Source organism: Misgurnus anguillicaudatus, chromosome 22 (genome assembly GCF_027580225.2).
Source record: "Misgurnus anguillicaudatus chromosome 22, ASM2758022v2, whole genome shotgun sequence".
Taxonomy (NCBI): domain Eukaryota; kingdom Metazoa; phylum Chordata; class Actinopteri; order Cypriniformes; family Cobitidae; genus Misgurnus; species Misgurnus anguillicaudatus.
The window spans coordinates 30047732-30069152 of NC_073358.2; the positions used below are offsets into that span (position 1 = coordinate 30047732).

Here is a 21421-nt window from a genome sequence, read left to right on the forward strand (position 1 = left end):
TTTCGCATGTGGCTTTGTATTTTTTATTTATTTTACTTTTTCAAAAATGTTACGTATTAACAATAATCAACTAAATATATTGGAAAGGCAAACAAATTACACTACGTATGAAACACTATTCATGAATAATACACAAATAGGCTTTGTAAGTCGCGTGACTCGAGTGCAGTTTAGACACCGCCCACAAATCCAAAGCACATCTCGATGCTTCATACAAGAAACAGAAGTCAGCTGACCGCTCACCATTCAACACAGCGATGTACTACATGTTTAGACTGGCGTCGCTGGTCGCAGCGATAGCCTTTAGTCACGGCTGGCTGTTCGATGACTTTGGTGAAAAACTGAACGAGCTGGATGAAATCTCACTCTGGCCACTACCGCAGATTTTTAAATCGTCTGACCTTTCTTTTCAACTCAGCCCAAACAGCTTTCAGATCGTCCACGGTAAAGAGTCATCCGCCGGGCCGAGCTGCAGTTTACTTCAGAACGCGTTTCGCAGGTAATGTATACAGATTTTGTATTTGTGTAGGCTACATATCCTCTCGTGCATGACGCTATTGAGTATCCATACACACTCAAGCAAATAGAAATTACAGTATCGCGCACGCGACTAACTTACAAGGGTTACTGTGCGGTTGGTGCTGAAATGTGCAATAGTAAGCAAAATTGACTATTTCAGTCATGAAAGCCATGAACTAACCATCTGCCTTCAGGTATTTTGAGTACATATTTGGTGAAGTGAGGAAGCAGGACAAAAGAAGCAAGCAAGCTTTCAGTCCAGATCTCGTTGAACTTCAGGTGTGGGTCACATCAGCTGATCCAGAGTGTGACGGATACCCGAGTCTACAGACCGACGAGTCATATGAGTTGTTTTCCTTTCCGTGTTTCTTTGGCGGGTGACAGAGCACTAACAATGGCAGTCAACGTAATAATCTGTCACCGGTGATCCGCTCTCTCTAATCCAATAGAAAAAGACAAATCCAATGGCGACATATGTGGAGTGTAATCTCGTTAATGTATTTAGTGATTGTTGAGCTTTTTGTTTATTTGACATTTAACCAGTAAGAAGTAATAGGTGTTCTGTTAAAGTCCTGTAAACAATATTTCTGTGTAAAATTCTGTCCTCTTTGTGTAGATGAGCTGACAGTGAATCAACCATCTGCTGTACTAAAAGCTTCTAATGTATGGGGAGCATTGAGAGGTAAGCGAAAGTTCCCAATAAAAAATAAGTTTTTTTTGGCTTAGTATATAATTATGTTAGCCTTAAGTGTAACTTATGTGCTTCAAAACTTGACAGAACCCTCTAAGAAAGGATGTTCACTTTTTACACATTTTTTGTGTTATGCTATTTAACACATTATGTGTCATGTTGTGTTGCTTTTAATTTTAAAAAAAAACAAGTTGTGTTAAAAGTAACACTAATTGTGTTGTTTTAAACACAAAAGTAAAATTTGTTTGTAAAAAACGACTTAAATGTCCCAATTTAACTAAGGCCTAGTCCTGGATTAATCTAAACCCTGTCCAAGAAACCACCCCACAGTTTCTTACACCATTACAGATCAACGTTTTTTATTACATCATATTGGACTTCACTTTTTCGTAAACTAAACACCATTGGTTGTTTTATACAGGATTCACTTAATATGTCTCACCATTATTTCCTGTTTCAATTAAAATAACAATGACGCATAGACAAAGTGCGAGTATTTTAAGCCACTTCCTTGGGTCTTTAAATAATTTACTTTACCAACAATGTGTATTATGAAAGAACGATAGTTTGTAATATTTGTAAAGCTTTTGCTGCTTATACTTAAGTAAAACTAATAACAATGTAATTACAAGATAAAGTGCCTTATTATAAGCATGCCACAACTTTATATAAGATAGCAGCTCAGTTCCAGTCATGCGTTATTAAAATTCTACTCTGAATACCTAAAAGATATATAAATGTCCTTTTGTTTAAGTGATTTTTAAATGTGTAACCACTATTGTGTTTATTGTTTTAAGGATTGGAAACATTCAGTCAGCTGATTTATGAAGATGACTATGGAACCGTAAGTTCACACCAACCAAACCTTTAACCTTAGCTGCAGTCCCATATAAAACAATTTGTTTTGAGAACTTTCCTTGCCTTATCTCGATTAGCAATGGGGAAATGTCAGTTTGACCTAATTTTTCTTCAAACATGTAGATATATGTAGTTTAACTTGCAAGGTGATGGCTAGGGAAAACTTACAGATTGCTGCCTTACATTTAAAAGCAGTTTATAAAAGCATACCTTTATCTGTTTTATCATTTAAAATCATAAAATTGTACAGGACTAATCACAGTATGTGTATACAGTAGATTTCAAATCCAGGGATCATTTTTGTTTTTTCTTTACAGTATCACATCAATAAGACAGTCATCTCAGATTTTCCACGGTTTGCCCATCGAGGAATTCTCCTCGACACATCCCGTCACTACCTGCCACTCAAAGTCATTTTGAAAAATTTGGTAAGATAAAATATTTTGTTTAATGACCATTAACCATTTACAAATAGGTCTGTTTATTAAATAAGGTAGTGATTAAATCTAAATGAGCCAATATCAAATGCACTCTTTTCTCTATAGTAGGGCTGCAACAACTAATATAAAATATTATATAATATAATAAAAATATTGTTCAACAAATGTCATTACGGTGATGTCACTTGCCTACCGCCCCATTAAACCAGTGTGATTTGCACTGTTACAAAGTCAGGTGTGTCTGCCCTACATAATATGGGCTCCTAAAGACCAATTTATAGTATTGAGTAGGAACTATGCCATAGCTTCTACGCATAGGCTACACTTCTGTTTTAATTTATACTTCTGAAACGTTGTTCCTGTCGACATTCAATTACACATGCAGATTACTAGTATGCAGTGTACACGGGTATGTTACTGATGTAACTTACAGTATCAAGCAAACCAGTCACAGCGCTTGCAGTCCACGTAGAATATAACGCATTGTCATTTTTGGAGAGGTGCTTGTCGGCTATGCAAAGCTTATACAGCAGGTAATACGGAGCAGCGGGAGTTATGTTGTTACATGGCAAAAGAGGTTTGTGACATTGTCTTCATTTGACTTTAATTCACTTATTTATATAGCGCTTCTCACAATTGTTTAATTGTTTCAAAGCATCTTTACATTAATAGATGCAGGAGAAAACACAGAAAAATTGATGGACAACATAAGCAGCAGGCTACAGCGGCAAAGATTAAACTGTACGAGTGAGCGTAGTAATAATATGACATGTAGAAGAGGGTGCTAAGTTAACCCAATGTCAGCTGACTCCCCATACTTTAGAAAGGGGAAGGAAGTTATATTATTTAAAACAGGAAAGTCAGGTTGTCGACACATGACAGGAATCACGAGACAGGTTGAAACTTACCTCAGGGGTTTTCTAAAAAAGTGTGTAGGGCAGAATATGGTTATAACCAGTATACTGTGAAAGAACACTTGTTATTTCTTGAATTGTGTAAAGCTCTGTAATTTGACCCAAGATGTCCCGATCAATGTAATGGCTGTTATTATTATTATTATTATCAATTGTTAACAAATGATCTATTGCTTATTGGTATTGAAGTGCTTCTTATTTCACAGTGTTCTGTAATGAAACACTTTATTTTTACAGGAAGTGATGGCAATGAACAAGTTTAATGTATTCCACTGGCACATTGTGGACGATCCGTCTTTCCCATATCTCAGCCGCACCTTCCCTGACTTAAGTCAGAAGGTGAGCATGTCATGCACTCTAAAATGGTCAGAGTAATCTACGGTCTGTCTATCAGATGTATGTATTGTAGGTTTCAAACATACGGGTAGCAATTATAAAACCAGCTGTAGGAGTCACAGTGTACTCAGGGTTATAATAGCAATTTTTTAGTTTGCTTTTCTCATCGACCTTTTTTGTATATGCTGCACTGGAAGCAAATGGTAAGTGAAACATTAGAATAGAAATACCGAAGTTGTTTCCTTAGGATATTTTTTTTTGTTTCATAGCTTTTGAGGAATTAATCTCAAAGCACTTAAACATTTACGCTGTTTTCTTGGTTTGTTTTGTGAAATGACAGGGAGCTTATCACCCATATACACATGTGTACACGCCGTCTGATGTGAAGATGGTCATCGAATTTGCTCGCATGAGGGGGATTCGGGTCATCCCTGAGTTTGACACCCCAGGACACACACAGTCATGGGGCAACGGTCAGTCAGTGAACATTAACCATAACCATGCATTTTTACCATTTTACCAAATTAGCAGTTATTATGATTGATGAATATGACAATGTTCTCTCCCTGCCCTTAGGCCAAAAGGATCTACTAACACCCTGTTATTCTGGATCTACGCCATCTGGAACATTCGGGCCGGTGAACCCCATCTTGAACTCCACTTATGAGTTCATGACCCAGTTATTTAAAGAGATCAGCACTGTTTTCCCGGATGCCTACATTCACCTGGGGGGTGATGAGGTTGACTTCACTTGCTGGTAATTAATAGAAAAGTGAATACAATAAGCAACTTATACTTTTCCAAAATATTAATGCATACCTTATTTGTTCCTGTAGGAAGTCTAATCCCGACATTCAGAAGTTTATGAAGGAGCAATCCTTTGGCACAGACTACACCAAACTGGAGTCCTACTACATACAGAGGTACTACATACAGAAGTCATTATCACAAAATGAAGAATATGAATATATGATAAAACTTTGATTTGCTGCCCTTTGATTTACTTCATACTGTGAACTAAACTATTCCTCAGATTGCAAGATGTTGTTATTTAACATATTATAACTATTCATTATTGACAAACAGGTTGGTTGACATTGTGGCAGCTACCAAGAAAGGTTACATGGTGTGGCAGGAAGTGTTTGATAATGGTGTGAAGGTATGATTCATCTTTATTCATCAATGCGGTTGTGAAGTAATGTAGCTCCTTATACTGCATAAAATGACTTTCTTACTTAGTATTCTTGTCTTGTTTTTAGTAAAAATATTAAAAAATTCTTAAATTAAGATGCATTTTCTTGTTGAGCAAAAGGACCTAGGAAAATACGTCTAGTTTTTAGACAAAAAAATAAACATTAAGGGACAAGTTCGGTATTTTACACTTAAAGCCCTGTTTTCAGATTGTTTATGATGAAATAGAACGGTTTTGACTGAAATTTCGACATAGGCGGCTGCCCCAAGAATTTTCGGGTGTTTATTGTTTCACCTCCCACCTCTACAATGGATGTATAGGTGCACTGGAACAATCCTTCATAAAATGCATTAAACTTTCGTGTACAAAGACGTGAAACTCACCGAGTGGTCAGGGGTGTTCACTAATATGCTCACACAAAAATCGCTTTCCAACAGGTGTTTTAGCATTCGTTGTAAACTTGTGGACCTATTTTTCCAAACGCCTCACACCCGTACATTCTTCCGTTGAGAGCTTGAATAATAGACACCAGCCCAGTTGGTGGGGATAATCCACTTTTGCCAATTGCAAGAATACAAACAATGTTCCTGGCGCGGAGTAATACCGTAACTCACAGCACATCTAATACAAGTCAATGGAGTTGGACAAAAACTAAGATAAAACCTGTTGGAAAGCAACTTTTGCAGTGATTTTTGTGTGAGCATATCAGTGAGCGCCCCTGGCCACTCTGTGAGTTTCACGGCTTTGAGGGTTGATTACCGAAATTGTCCTTTAAGTAAATTAGTGCTTTTCCTGAAAGTTTACTTTTTTATAAACACCTAATTGAAGAAATTTTTTTATTATTCCATTTGCAGATTTTTAGTTAAGCACAAATTTGCTTACATTTTATAATTTTTGTATAAATTTGTATAAAAATTCCAAGTACGAAAGTCATTTTTTGCAGTGTAAAAATCACATACATAAACATTGAGTCTTGCTGAGACTCTGATTTGAATTAGTTTATGTATCTCCACTTTGCTTCGCTCCGTAAAACTCTGGGTGTGCATTATTTTCAAATAAATCAAAGCAGCGGAGTCAATTATTTTGCTTATACCACGGGTACCACAGACATTGCTCAAAGATTATTTTAAGACATTTGACAGGTCAGGTGTGCATTTATCGAAAAATAATGCATACCTATTGAACCTTTTCTTAACCAATCAGAATAAAGCATTCAACAGCCCCATGGTATAAGTTTAATTGAACTGTCTTTTTGAAAGTATTATTTATTAAACAGGTCAAAACAGTGATTTGTGAAAATCTAAACTAGTTATTGTGAAAATAATTTTAAGCTACTAGCATCAGTGATTTTTAAATGGGATTTCTGAACACCTGTCTTCTGCTGCTTGAAAAAAAACAGACCATAAACTTGGAAAAATTACACACATCAGCTTTGGCTTACATGTATTTGCCTGCTTGCTTGCTCACTGTTTCACTGCTAACATGCAACTAAAACATTCCTTTAATTGCGCTTGCATGCATAACTGCTTTAGCCTTGCTATGCTTTACCCTTACTAACAGCAGGGAGGGAAACATTCAATATAATTTGCACAAAATGTGCTTTATGCATGTTCCAGCTGAAGGATGACACTGTGGTGGAAGTGTGGATTGGGGGCAATATGGAGGAGGAGCTAGCAAATGTGACCAGGGCGGGATTTACAACCATTCTCTCAGCCCCGTGGTACCTGGACTGGATTAGCTATGGACAGGACTGGCAAAAATACTACAAAGTTGAGCCACTCAGTTTCGATGGTTAGTTTATTTTTGTTCAACACAACTACTTTAATTTGCATTCAAATCTAGGGATACTGTAGTAGTTAGTTTAGTTTTACATAGATGTGGTTCTCTGCATGTTCATAGACCTTGTGTAAAAATCTAATATTTAATTTAAGTAAAATCATGAGAAGTGGTGTCAGTTTCAACAAACCTAGTATTTATACTACAATACCTTAAATACATGCATTAAAATACTGATACCCTGAGTGAAGTATGCAAATATGAAATAATCCATATCAAAGTCTAAATATCATAGATGAATTTGACAGATGGATTCATTGCAGTTGTGGGAATTTAAGGGCGTACTGTGGTGTTTTTGTTGTTGTTTTCAGCCTGGCTGTAGTGTTGATTTTGGTTGAACATCCCATTTCAATCAGAGCTCCTCAAGTTATTTAACAATTTCACACATTTTTGCCCATGTGCTGTAAAATACGGGCTGCAATATTTCCCCCTCTATCTTGCCCGTCCCACAAACTATTTAATTTCTTTAACCCTGCCAATTTAAAGGCATTACACAAAATGCATCTCCCTGAATGTTCTGCTTGTCTTTAGCGGACCAGTAAAACAAAATGTATACCAACACTACATTTCTACCTCAGTGATCACAGATATTAAAGTATAAACTGTGTTAACTGCTGTCCGGTTCTAAGGCTACTAACCTGAACACTAAGCATGCTTTGCTTGCTTAATATATGTACAGTATTTATAGATGTTGATATTCTAGGGATGCACCAATATTATTCCAATAATATTTATTAAAAATTTGTTGATTATTTATAGATCTAAATAACTATTTATAGCTAATACATGATTTACTACAATAAAAGTTATTATACATCTATACTGCAATGTTTTAATTCAAGTCCTGTAGGGCATCAGAGTTTAGCTGTAACCCTCATCAGGTTATCCTGAACAGCTTGACTAGCTTGTTTAGGTGTGTTTCGATTAGTAGGAGCCAGAGCTGTGCAATATGTTGAATATTAGATATTATTGCTGACATAAAGAGATAAAACTACAGTCATTTTGTTGACATAAGTATAAAGAAAATATACACTTTAGGTCTACAACAGGATAGGACAACCATGTTTTAGATTTGTGCATCCCTAGGAATATTTAACAGTTGTGTGTAACAAAGTAAAGTTCGGAAATGTGGTGAGGCAGGAAGTATCCGCATATGTTGACGCATGCATGTTTGTTATACATGCGTGTTTGTGTACACGTGTAGCTCAAAGCAGACACACAGATCCATGTGTGGAAACGACAGCCACAGTACCAGGATGAAATGGCGCGAATAACAGCAGCTGGTTTCAATGCTCTGCTCTCTACACCCTGGTATCTCAACCGAATCACCTACGGCCAGGACTGGGAGGACATTTACAAAGCCGACCCACGAAATTTTACTGGTGTGTTTGTAATTTCTTGGATAAAGATTGCAAAAAAGATGCACTTTTTTACCCATTCTGTTTCGGGTAAATACTTGGATACAATAAGGTTTGGTGAATGAGTGGGAAATACAAAGTGCATGAATGTTGTCTGTAAAAAACCTAAGTTGATTCAACATAAAAAAGCAAGTTACCTGTGGTAACTTTCAAATTTTGAGTTAATTCAACTTTTTTGAGTTAACTAATATTTTTAAAGGAGCATTTCACCCATAGAAACATTCACCTTTATTGAAAGTGCGTCATATTTGTAGTCGAATGTAACATACATTTCGAATTTGGTGCCTATTTGACTGAGAACAGGGGTGTTTGTAGTCTCACCCCCTCAACAAAGATTTTGGACTTCCTGCTTTCAATGATGCAAAATGATGATTTTTACATAATTGAAAGAAGGAAGTGCAACACCCAAATCTGTATTTCTCCTGTCTCAGGCAACTGGGTAACTTACTTTTTTAAGTTGAACCAACAATTTTTTTTACAATGTAGATGCTACTCTGTATCAACTGTGTTGTAGCCTCTTCAGGCTATGATTAGTCTGTTTATGGGTCAGTGACAAAAACGATTTGGCAAGATGAGAAATTCAAAAATCTTTTAAAAACATTTTTAAAGCATGCATCAGGTGTATTTATGTTGATTTTATCAATTAATAAAAATGGTGCAAATGTAATTTTATTAAAGTTAAGAATGACTGGATCTGAAAATGTCAAACGGTGTAACGCCAATTGCACCAAAGAATGAGAAGTATTAAATATTTTATCCACCTTGATGGCATGTAAACGTATAATCATCAAAACAATATATATTTTAAATATAACACGAAAATATATTTTATTAGTTATTACTACATGTACATTTTAATGCTTTTTGTAATATTTGTCCAGACATATGCTGTAAAAAGCTCTGTTTTTTAAAATAATCTTCGACAAAATTTTTTTTTAAAAAATATCATATTACACTAAAACCTAGATGATTATATTTTATTCCACATTTTTTATTAATATATTTATATTTTCATAAAAAAATACTAGTTACACCAATTGACACAGACCTGTTATACCACATTGACATTTTTGCAATTATCCCCCGATATTCTTTCAAAATGAAATAAAACCAGAAATTTTAGACTTGGTCCTCAAAAAAGAGAATGTATGCAGATAATCTGCAAATTTATTTTGAAATTTTAACCCTTTTACATTTAATTGAACTATACAGACACAGAATAAAATAATTAATGTAACGTCATTAGGGCCCGAGCACACCGGGGTGCGAGGACTCTATTGTTCTTAAAGGAGTTATTATTATTATTGACCCTTATATTTATATTGATCATAGTACTGGCATTGAGAAGAACCTTGCATTACATGTGAATGAACCTTCCATAAGCAGATAGACTTAATGTGCCGACAGACTAACAGTTGTCTCTAACCAGTTAGGAGCGAGTTCAATTGGTTTGTATAGTATTTAGGTATAGAAGGAGGTGTGTACAGGTATTATGCATGTTTAACAAAGAGTCAATTCACACTCATGTAGAGGATTATATACAGAAGGACCAACTTTTCTAAATTTAATGTTATAAAATAATTATTTGTAAAAAAAAATGGGCAGCTGAACGTAACCATCAGGAACCCTTGCAATTTTTGCGGTTGCGAATTTCTTACATTAGTAAACCAAACAATAATTTTTGTGTAATTGACATTTTGTCCTCAGGCACAGATGCGCAGAAACAGCTTGTGATTGGTGGAGAGGCTTGTCTCTGGGGAGAATTTGTGGATGCCACCAACCTCACTCCTCGATTGTGGTACGACTGAAACCTCCCTTAAACTATATAGATATTAATCATGTGCATTATAACTATAATGTCACAGTAAGCACTGTTAGTGTGTGAGTGTGTGTGTTTCCTCTTGTAATAACTTACTTTTAAGCTTTGAGTATGAGCCAAAACTAGTATTGACTGACATATTTAGAGTTGTACAATAAATGCGTGTTTTATCATTACAGGCCCAGGGCCAGCGCTGTTGCAGAAAGGCTTTGGAGTAATAAGAACGTGACAGACCTCAGTAATGCCTATAAACGCCTAGCACAGCATCGTTGTCGCATGGTCAAGTAAGTATGACTATGATTGTATATCCAATTGATTGTTAGCCTAAATTAATTTGCTAGCCACTTAAAACTCACACAAACAATCACATACCTTTTTTAAGGTTAATTATGTTTTTTTAACCATCAGGAGAGGTATACCTGCACAACCTCTGTTCGTCGGTCACTGTCGTCATGAGTACAATGGCAAATGAAGTATGGGATACAGTTCAAGTCGAGTTAAAGGGATCAACAGAAAAAACACTTAAATCTAAATCATGTTAGCAATCCAGTTATTATGGTTTGTTATGGTATGCACTGAGCCATTTATCCAGGAAATTACTTGATGTTTGTAATTGTTTTTTAAATGAGTAATTTAGTACATTGTGTTAGGAGACGATGTATTAAACCTCTTGTATAAAGCCTTTTGTAATGGGACCTTCTATTGGTAGTTATATCACGGGATGTGTTTTAGGCACAAAATAAATAAAATGTTTATGCATTTATGCACCATCATATGTTTACTTTCTGTACACTGTCCATTTTCATTAGAGAATTAGTTTCAAAGTTTCTCTTTTAAGCGTATACGTGAAAAAAAAAACAGGGCATGTCTTTGTAATGTCCATATGCAGATTTGTCTCAAGGATACAGTATATCTTCTGTTTTTTGATTGGACAATAAGCGTTGTCATGCTAAAGCCAATCAAATTTGTATCTGTAACAACAGTCAGTTCACATTTCAGCTGGTGATTTGGTTATCAGCTCAAGCCAGTCCAGCCATCTTGTTGAGCAGTGTGTTTTGATCTTGAAGATTCATGGGCTCATAGCTGGACAGCTCCAGAGAAAAGGTGGCATTCCCAGAGGTCAAAGTGCGCAGGACGGTCGAATAGCCCTTGAAACAAGCACACGATCACATTATTTTGTTTAAAAATTAACACATTTTTTTTCATGATTAATATTATGTTAGCATAGCCTTAAAGTGACACTCCAATTTTTTTGAAAAATGCTAATTTTCCAGCTCCCCTAAAGTGAAACATTTGATTTTTACCGTTTTGGAATCCATTCAGCTGATCTCCGGGTCTAGCGGTACCACTTTTAGCATATCTTAGCATAATCCATTGAATCTGATTAGACCATTAGCATCGCTATATTGCTGCTGTACCATGGCAGCAGGATGCGCAATGATATTAAGCAGTGCCCAAAGTAACCTTAGTAACTTTAAATAGCAGGGGACTATTTTCGGGCACTGCGTTATATCATTGCGTCTCCTGCAACCTTGTTACGGCAGCAAAGTCCTTGATTATTACGCCAGAATAAAAGTATAGTTCCTAGCCATATCGGCATAGAAAATCGCACAACTTTTAATTTTCCGTCGGTCTTAGTACACAATATAACTACAGAAGAGTCAAGTTTTAAATAGGAAAAATATCAAAATTCTTTAGTTAATATTTAGCGCGATGCTAATGGTCTAATCATGTTCAACTGATTATGCTAAGCTATGCTAAAAGTTGTACTGCCAGACCCGGAGATCAGCTGAATGGATTCCAAAACAGTAAAAATCAAATGTTTAACTCTAGGGGAGCTGGAAAATTAGCCTATTTTTTATTTTATTTATATTTTTAAAAGAGTGTCCCTTTAAAGCAGTAAATCTGTGCTATTACTTGCATATCAGTAACACTTTAGCGACTCAAAAAAAAGCTCTGCGGTTACTACTTACCATCATCTCTGCCAAAGGTACCGTAGCCAGTAAAACCTTGTTTTCCTGCTGAGTTTGGATCTCGCGGACAGTCCCGCGCCGTTGGGCGAGATCCCCGAGTACAGAGCTCAGATTCTCCTCTCCCAACGTCACTTCCAGCTCCATTACTGGCTCCAAAACCTGCCCTCCCGCCAGCCTCAGAGCCTATCAACACAAAGACATCAACAAAATAAAGATGTGCCATTATTTCAAAATTACCATAACAAAAAACCCAAGGCAGAGTTGCAAATACCTTGAGCATGCAGCGGGACACGCAGGCAGACACCATGGCTGAAGAAGTGCCCGATTCCCAACTTACATGCTGGATGACTGTTTGTACTCCTTGTACAGGACATCCCATCACAGGACCTGCAGAGAGAAATAAGAGATGGGTTACCAGCAGCATGTAAATGATCCAGTCTTAAGTGACTTTTCTTCTGTACCAAATACAAGCAAATGGTTCTGTTACCTTGAAAGTATGCGCTTTGAACTCCATGTTCCACGGCCTCTCTGATGTCAGAAGAGAGTTGAGCTTTCACTTTGTCCTCAAAAGTGATGTCACAGGAAGTACCAGACTCGGTCCAAGAATGGACTGTAAGTTCTACAGTAACTACATGCCTCTTATCTCCCAGGGTCCGATCTAACGTATCTGTAACACACGTTATACAGGATTTGGAATTGATGCATTTTTGTTGTTGTTATTAAAATTCTTGCAATTCTTTTGTGTTAAAGTTTAGGCCTAGTACTTCCTTACAAACTATTCTTATCATTGTGTGCACAGCAATAACAGATACAGTATGGCACCAACAGGACTTATAAGCAATTAAGGTCATCCACTTTGCCTACAACTAGCCAAACAGTATATATATATATGTTCTGTTTACCGTGTGTTTACATTTTATCATTTTATGACTATCATCAACACGGACAAAGTCTGTTATAAACATCGTTCAGAATCATAAAGAGTCATAAACAGAAATACAAATGACCTGCCATAAAATAATGTGGTTATAATCCACCACATGCAATATGACTTATAGATAAAGAAACAATTCACATTTTTTGTTTATCTACAATGATATTTATGTTGGTGACTGCTGATTGGCTAAAGCCTCACCTGAGGCTGATGCTGATTGAAGGATGGTTTCTCTGTAGGCCACCTGTAAGGGTCCAAGATGAGTTTCAATGTTGAACTCTCTCTTGATGCGGTCATGGATAATCTCAATGTGGAGCTCCCCCATACCACACAGGATCATCTGTATGCAAGCAGAGTTTGAGAATGAGAGCGAAAGAGATTTCTTTACCAGGTTCTGTTTATGCTTTAATTTGAAAACAAAGATGTTCTGTTAACGTAAATGATGAACTTGACTACGTTTCTTTTAAAGAAAATGTGAGTGGGTCTCACTTGTGTCACCTCTATGATGCTGTGGTGTCGTGTGCCTTCACACAATATGATATTTTAGTATGACTATACAATACGTGTTTCTGCAGCTTATGTGCTGGAGCATTGCGTTAGCAGTGTCATGGGTTAAATTCTCAGGAAACAGACATACTAATATAAAGTGTAGAGCTAAAGTCATTTGAATAAAAGTGTCTGCCAATTGCATAAATGTGACCCCGGACCACAAAAAAAAAACAGTACATTGTATGGGTTAAAATATTAATTTTATGCCAAAAAACATTAGGTTATTGAGTAAAGATCATGTTCCATAAAGATATTTGGTACATTTCCAACTGTAAACATCATTTATTTTATCTTGCTAAGGACTTCTTTTGGACAACTTTAAAGGCAATTTTCCTTATATTTGGATTTTTTTGTAATAAACAAAAATAAGACCTAAAAATTCGGAATAAACGACTGCTAAATGTTTACCTGTCCTGAGTCAGGGTCTGTTCTGACTTTCAGACTGGGGTCTTCCCTCTGTAGGCAGCTAAGCGCATGCTCCAAATCTGTTAAGACAAATCACAGTGAGATCTCCTGTTTGGCACTGGCTCTATCCTTTATTTTCAAATCCATCAATTTTCCTGTTCTTACCTGCCTGTTTGGCCATGGAAGGAGGTTCAATGGAACAGAAGAACACTGGCTCTGGTACTTCCACCCCTGCGAGCACCAAACTGCTGCTCTCCCTATGTGAACTCCTGTTGTCCTCAGCTTCGTTCTCAGCTCTTTTTACTGCAGCTGCTGCCGAGGCTTTGGAGGAGACGATGGTGTCGCCTGTCACTGTCTGACTCAAACCCGGGCAGGGATTAGTTTAAGACAGGACTAGGCCTTAGTTTAATTAGGAAATATGGCAAACTAGTTTTAACTGCCTTACTAGAAACATTACTTGTGTGCATTTTGAGGCAAAACAAAGGGCACTGATGTATTTAATGATATCTCAGTGCAAGTTGTTTTTGGTTTGGACAGTTCTTACATTTATTTTAGTCTAGGACTAGTCTTATCCCTGTCCGGGAAACTGCCCCAAAATGTTATAAAAAAAATTATTCTCCAGTAAATTAATTACAATCTGTAAAAAAACCTTCATATCTGGCCAGGGCAGAATAAACAAAAAACTACTATGTGAACATTTAAACTGTTAACTACAAACACATGAAGAACAGTCATACATTTTCAAGAAAAAAACTATCTTTAAATAACTTATTGTGCATTTAAGGACATTACATATTTACCTGTTTGAGTCCTACTGTAAGCGCAATGTTTCCTGCAGAAAGGGAGGGAATTTCTATGTGCTGATCAGCAAAAGGCAAGAGAAGCCGACTCATTCTTTCCCTGAGCAATAAAAAGATATAAGGATGTTTTTACATGTTTAAAAACTGAAGAGCAATTCAAAACATCAAGAGGAATACTTTTGCTAGATCTTATGTGTGGTCCTGGACCACAAAACCAGTCACGTGGCTCAATTCTTTTTTAATTAAGATTTATACATCATCTAAAAGTTGAATAAAAACTTTATATAATAAATCTGGAATCTGAGAGTGCAAAAAAAAGAGAAAATCGCCATTCAAGTTTTCCAAATGAAGTCCTTAGCAACACACACATCATATATATATGGAAAATTTTACAACATATCTTCATGGAATATGATCTTTTCTTAATATCCTAATGATTTTTAGCATAAAATACTTTTTTAACCTTAAAATGTATTGTTGGCTATTGCTACAAATATTCCCATGCTACTTTTGACTGGTTTTGTGGTCCAAGATCACATATACAGTAGATATCTCATCAGCATGATATGATACTTTTTTTACATGTAAATAATGCATTTTATTTCAAATGTCATTATTTAATTAAATAATTATTTCATATAATAATTATTTAATTATTTAATTAATTTTTCCATTCGATTAATTCACCACTATGAACTTTTCAAAACAGGTCAGAAAATATGTACTGTGATTTCCCATTGGTATGACCATCAAAAAACTTTCCTAATCAATGTCGATTTGTTTTCCTAATTAATCTGAATTCACACATACTACAAAAAGTGTAAAAAGACCTGAAGCCACAAAACATAACAAAATTTTGCATATCTAAAAATATACAGAAAACCAATCTGTGCTCATAGAATCAATCTTTACATACTAAAAATTAGTTGAACCTACGTCCCGTTTCTGTTAATGTTATACACTGCTGACTGAGCCTTCATGGTTCCCGAGTATATCCTGACAAACACCAGCGGACCCCTTTGCTTGTCATGGATCACCTTAAAGGCCAGTGCACACAGATCATCCTTATACCAGCGCCTACACACACACACACACACACACAAACATACACACAAGTACACATATGAGAACAACCATAACTAATCTTGTGAATGTTATGAAGGGTCTTAGGATCTGAGTTTCTGAAAAGCAGCCTGTGTTTGTGTTTAATCTCTAAGAGATGAGTCGAGAGTACAAACATACATTAGTGGTGCATTTTACTACTATTCATACTTTACTACTATTCATGATTTTTATGTATTTCAATGTATGTTTGTTTATTTATTTGATCATTTATCATTGCTGTTCAATCTTTTATTAGGTACCGTAATGTATCCTACAAGAAGGTATCCTAAGATCCTTCATTAACTAATCCATATATAAGAAATAATGATGCAAATTAAAAAGATGTAGAACTGAACAGAAGAGTGTAACACTCACACCAGATCGTGATGCCTCTCATTGGGGGCGGGTAGATAAGCAGTTATGGCATCCAACAAAGTTTGGACCCCTTTGTTTTTTAGCGAGCTTCCACACAACACGGGCACCCCCTTACGTGCTAATGTCACTCTTCTCACCGCCTCTTGCAACTGGACACAAACGCATATAATCTGTATGCCCTAATTTCTTTCTTTATCAGGTGTGTAGCAACGATTAGAGAAACAGAGAAATAAAAGGTGTACAAATACACACAGGAAGTGTTTCTTTACCTTCCCTGCAGGCACTGCATCGAAGTTTTCACCGTAGTCTCCCAACAGCAGCTCAGCAAACTCGTCATCTAGATCTGCTACCTGTCAAAACAAGTGGTGGTAAACATTTGATTCTAACTGTAGTACAAAATGCCCCTGCAACAAATCATACACAATGAATCAATCAATATCGGTGCTGTGGTCATCATATCAGCGAGAACACTTTTCTCTTCACCTGTTCAATCAGAGCTCCTCTGGCCTCACTGACAGACTGAAGCAACTCAGGGTCTTCAGATGGCTGAAGGGCTCTCATCTCAAAATCACGACCATCGGATGCTAGCGAGTTTTCCAGCCACATTATTTTCTGCTTGGTGATCAAGTCAACCAATCCCGTGAAGCCCTTTCCTGAGCCAATAGGAATCTGAACGTGACACAAAATATTAACGCTTATAAAGTTTTTATTGGTCACTGAATAGCTGGTCGGTTACACAAAGGTTACCTGAAGGAGAACAGGGTTGGCCTTTAGTTTGGTCTTTATGCTGTCTATTGAGTATTTGAGGCTATGAGGAAAGAGAGTGATATTAAACTTTCTTAACGTAAGAAAGTTTTAACAAAAGACGATGTGGTATGGCATCCTGAAAATAAATAACAGTAAATATGTGTGTATAACCTAGCCGCAGGTTTGTCCATCTTGTTAAGAAAGCACACGCAGGGGATTTTATGTTTTTGAGCCTGTCGCCACACAGTCAAGGTTTGAGCCTGAAATTGAGGTTACAAACAGACAAACATATGATAAATAAATACAAATGTAAATGAATGCTTTTATTCTCTTTTTAAATGGTAATTCTGTCACAGCTTAACTATCAAAATACTGTACAGTATCTGTATGGAACAGAAAATTACTGGAAAAATCATTTTAATTGTCTTCATTACAAAAAAACAATACGCCAAAACTCCACAAAAGTTTCAGTCGAACCTGTACTCCAGCAGATGCATCAAACACAGCGACTGCTCCATCCAAAACTCGTAAAGCTCTTTCAACCTCCAAAGTAAAATCGACATGACCTGAGAGCAGAAAGACAATCCATCAGAATGTGCAGAATGTGTTAGATGTTAATTCCATATGTGTGTGTACTCTATAAATACACACATTCATGTAAAAATTTAAGAAAAACTTTATTTATATATAAATGTATTTAAATATTTTTATTTAAAAAAATCTCTTAGTGAAAAGTGTAAAATTTTGTAATTCATTACCTGATTGTCTAAAATCTGTGGCAAGTTTTAATCTTTTTTAAAAAGCTACCTAATCATGGTTAATTCAGCAACAATCTTTTTTTTCTCATCTTTATTAAAAAATGTTCTTTAAATTACTTTTGATTGTTGTGTTATTATTATAGTTAAAAAGCATGTCTAGAGTCAAGTGTTGCAAATTAGCTTGATCTACAAGAACGATGATGCATGCATCGGATGACTTATTGTATACGTCCCATACCTGGTGTGTCAATGAGGTTAATTCTGTGGTCCTTCCAATCAAAGGTAACAGCAGCTGATTGGATGGTGATGCCTCTCTCCCTCTCCTGGGCCATATAATCAGTTACAGTGTCTCCATCATCCACATCTAAACCACACAACAGATGTCTAATCACAAAAGCACACATGCACAACTAAAAGCCTAGGCCTGCTACCTATACATAGTTCCTATAGCCCCACTTGGAAAAATGTTGTGTAAAAAAATAAAGATGCTGGGTTCGATCCCAGTGATCACACAGATGTACTGCTTGAATGCACTGTAAGTCACTTCAGGTGAAAGTGTTTGCCCAAATGCACACTGTAAATGTAAACAAATGTTTTAGTTCTGAATTTCTCTTACCTCCAAGAGCTCTGGTATATCCTGAGTAGTACAGCATTCTTTCTGTCGTCGTGGTCTTTCCTGCATCTATATGTGCCATGATTCCTATGTTACGAATCCTAAACAGGAGGATAATCAGACGTATGATTGCATCTGACTACATGTGACTGCTGTTCATTGTCCAGTGCACTAAAATGTTTCTTTGCATGTTTAAATACAGAAAAGATACACATTTGTACATGCATTGAATATACATACTAATTTCTTACTTTGAGATGTCCGGGTTGAGCACCGCTTTAACAGATTTGACATCATCTGCAAAAATGGTGTGAACAGTGAAACATTGTAGATTTCAACTAATATACTACTAATTCAACTGAATTAGCTTATACTTCTTTATTAGCTATACACTTTATTTTACCTCTAAAAAAGCTGTAATTTCTTTTCCACGCTATTCTGCATCTGCAGGTCAGCGAGGATCCATTCAGGAGGTGTCGGATACACTGATAATGACAGATGTTGTCAGACAGTTCAATCAATGTCAAATGTGTGTAAATGCACGCATTCATTTGGCAGACATTCAAGACCACAGACTTACCCCTCGGAGAACTGGAATCGTTACAACGTGCATTTTTAAGGTGAATGTTTGAATAAAGATTTACAGCTTCATTTCTTTAGTTCCACAAGACTGTGCGTGATCAAAGTCACGGTGAGACTGGGTTAGTATGGACTTTAAATTCATGTCAAAATCGATTTTAATGATACGCTAAATTAAACAACACCAGGAGCACCCCCTGTTATTTGTTTCTGTCACTGACAACACGCAGAATACAATTAAAACTGTCAAAAGCTTTTAATATAGATAACTTCCAGCCGGTAACAGTTTCTCGACGCACTCCACTCTCCACTCAGTGGTGCAGCAGTCAAATAAGTCCGTTCGAAACAAATGAACAGAAAACGTTCCGGACATAGCTCACAGCAAAATTTTTATTTATGTTCTTGAAGTTACGTAATGTTTTACTGTTAATGTAACACATTTTATATAATTTTATTAAAAAATTTATTTTGTCAATTTTATTTTTTCTTAGGTTAAACAGATTGAACTGAAACCTATTACTACACTGAAATAGTATGTTACTCGGCCCCATCACAAGCACGGTTTGAACAGCAAGGGCGATTTCGAAACACACGAAGCTTCGAAACATTTACGACTCTTTTGTTTCGAATCATTGGTTCGGGACCTGTTTCAAACTTTTTAGCGTGTTTCAAACTGGCTAAATCCATAGATCGCGTGATTTTAGCAAACGATGCTTCATTTACGTCATAACTGAAAATCAGATGGTTCACCATTAGAGGGAGTATGAAGTAACTAAGAACCCAATTTTGTTCCTTTTCAAACAGCCTTTAAAGTATATTTAGAATCTAAAATGTGTAAGGAACAAAAAAACAACAACAGAGATACTGTTTCAATTTTAAGTGAATTTAATATAGTTTGTGATGCCCTTTATATTTGAAAAGTTTCGTTGCAAAACGAGATAACTCCGTTTTTTTTATTGTTCAGAAATCTTGTTTTTTGGTTGTGCATTCCAATTAACATCAATTTAACTGCAGTTGATTTGTTTTGAACCTTCATAACTTAAAAAAATACAGCTAAGTAGCACCATAAAACAAAATAATAACATGATAACATAATAATAAACATGTTTTGACAAAAATGTTAAAAAAATTTATTTATCTCGTTTTGCAACGTAACTCTTCTTTATTTGTTTATATTATTGTAAACAAAAGCACACAAGGGGGAGTAGACCACAAATGATCTGTGTCTAATAGATATTATGCAAGTTCATTGAGCATCAATGCTTCTGATTGATAGCGCTACCATTTTGTTTATAGACAGATTTAATGACAAGCATGTGCATATGTAGCAAGTGTAGAATGTTAATTATCTGTTTGCCCTAAATAAAACTAAAAACACAGAATACACTTTTACTTAATGGTTTAAGTATTTTTAGAAAAACCATTGCAATTTTTTTTTTGTAAACAGTATACAATTTGGACCAGCAGATGGCGCCATATTTAGGTGTTTCGAGCGCTTCGAAACAGTGAATCATTTTTCGAAGGTTCCATTGAATCGAAGCTTCGAATCTCCCATCACTACCTTACGTAAGGTATTTAACCCTGACCATAAAATGTTGCGAGATACCTTGAACAAGATAAAATTGTAAAACAAAATTAAACTGTAACAAAAAACGATCGGAACAACAACAAACCTGCACGTATTTAAAAAGAACTGTACAAGGTCAATGCCAGTCTTGACCATAACTGGTTAAATATGGAGTTGGCTCACACTTGCAGCTATAACAGCTTCAACTCTTCTTAGAAGACTTTCTACAAGGTTTAGGACCTGAATTTAATGATTTGGAGGGGTTTCCCAAAACTTTTGGCAATATGTGTATATGGCGGCACCTTTAAAAAGGAACAGGGGAAACCCACATTTCTGTGAATCATTAGTGAAATAACGTGCTTTCCTATTTTACACCAGTAGGGGGCAACCCAATATTGACAATAATAAAGTTTGTCTTACACCTTATAAACAGTATCACAGTGCAAACAGCATAATAATAAGTTTGTTAAATCTGTAGGAACTTCCACAAAATGTTGATATGTTCAATCATTGTGATTGCCTCACTGAAATACCCATCAAAACTCCAAGACGTCATGATTAATAAAATATAGATAAAAATAAAGACTACAAAGGCAGTCATTAGTGGATGTGATTCAGTGTTAATCAGTCTAATGCATGTGAGAAAACAAAGTCGCATCATTTGACTGTGTGTGGACAAGGCGGCAACTTGACACTTTATTTTCAAACAATATTTAATATGTAGAGCACATGGCTGTATAAAGAACTGTGTGTGGTGTAAACAAAGCCAGTGCTTTCTAAATCAATAAAGCAGAAGTCCAGAGGAGGAAGTGAACTGACCACTGAGGTTAAAACTTAAAGGTCCTTATCATCATTTTGGAAATGCCTAAACTTCTTCATTTTAAAATATAAGTTACAATGATAATTAGTTTAGGGAACCACATTACACAACTAAAAAAAAAAAACAGTTGTAATCTGGGTTTTTGTTTAAACACGTGAAACAATTAAGTGTCTT

The 21421-nt window shown here is 36.0% G+C and overlaps 2 protein-coding genes across 4 annotated transcripts; one reads left to right on the forward strand and one right to left on the reverse strand.

The window, feature by feature from the left end:
- Positions 1 to 204: 204 nt before the first annotated feature.
- hexb (hexosaminidase B (beta polypeptide)) lies at positions 205 to 10796 on the forward strand. Of its 2 annotated transcripts, none has more exons than XM_055199621.2 (14): positions 205 to 499; positions 714 to 862; positions 1136 to 1201; positions 2008 to 2054; positions 2386 to 2496; positions 3660 to 3761; positions 4099 to 4231; positions 4335 to 4515; positions 4595 to 4681; positions 4845 to 4917; positions 7991 to 8168; positions 9912 to 10002; positions 10203 to 10307; positions 10432 to 10796. In XM_055199621.2, the coding sequence occupies exons 1-14, from the start codon at positions 258 to 260 to the stop codon at positions 10493 to 10495; spliced, it is 1629 nt and encodes a 542-aa protein (XP_055055596.1). In that variant the 5' UTR covers positions 205 to 257; the 3' UTR covers positions 10496 to 10796. The 2 variants fall into 2 exon arrangements, with proteins under 2 accessions (XP_055055596.1, XP_055055597.2); XM_055199622.2 differs by lacking the exon at positions 7991 to 8168 and adding an exon at positions 6567 to 6741 and having other exon boundaries at positions 209 to 499.
- Positions 10764 to 19194, reverse strand: gfm2 (GTP dependent ribosome recycling factor mitochondrial 2). 2 transcript variants are annotated; one of them, XM_055199620.2, is made up of 20 exons: positions 18862 to 19191; positions 18685 to 18766; positions 18533 to 18578; positions 18285 to 18382; positions 17907 to 18032; positions 17388 to 17476; positions 17082 to 17170; positions 16911 to 16971; positions 16647 to 16832; positions 16433 to 16513; positions 16164 to 16312; positions 15621 to 15761; positions 14685 to 14784; positions 14050 to 14239; positions 13888 to 13964; positions 13132 to 13270; positions 12484 to 12663; positions 12268 to 12383; positions 11997 to 12179; positions 10764 to 11171 (listed from the first exon to the last, which is right to left on the reverse strand). In XM_055199620.2, the coding sequence occupies exons 1-20, from the start codon at positions 18892 to 18894 to the stop codon at positions 11043 to 11045; spliced, it is 2295 nt and encodes a 764-aa protein (XP_055055595.2). In that variant the 5' UTR covers positions 18895 to 19191; the 3' UTR covers positions 10764 to 11042. The 2 variants fall into 2 exon arrangements, with proteins under 2 accessions (XP_055055595.2, XP_073717237.1); XM_073861136.1 differs by lacking the exons at positions 10764 to 11171; positions 11997 to 12179; positions 12268 to 12383; positions 12484 to 12663 and having other exon boundaries at positions 13135 to 13270; positions 14054 to 14239; positions 18862 to 19194.
- Positions 19195 to 21421: the final 2227 nt, after the last annotated feature.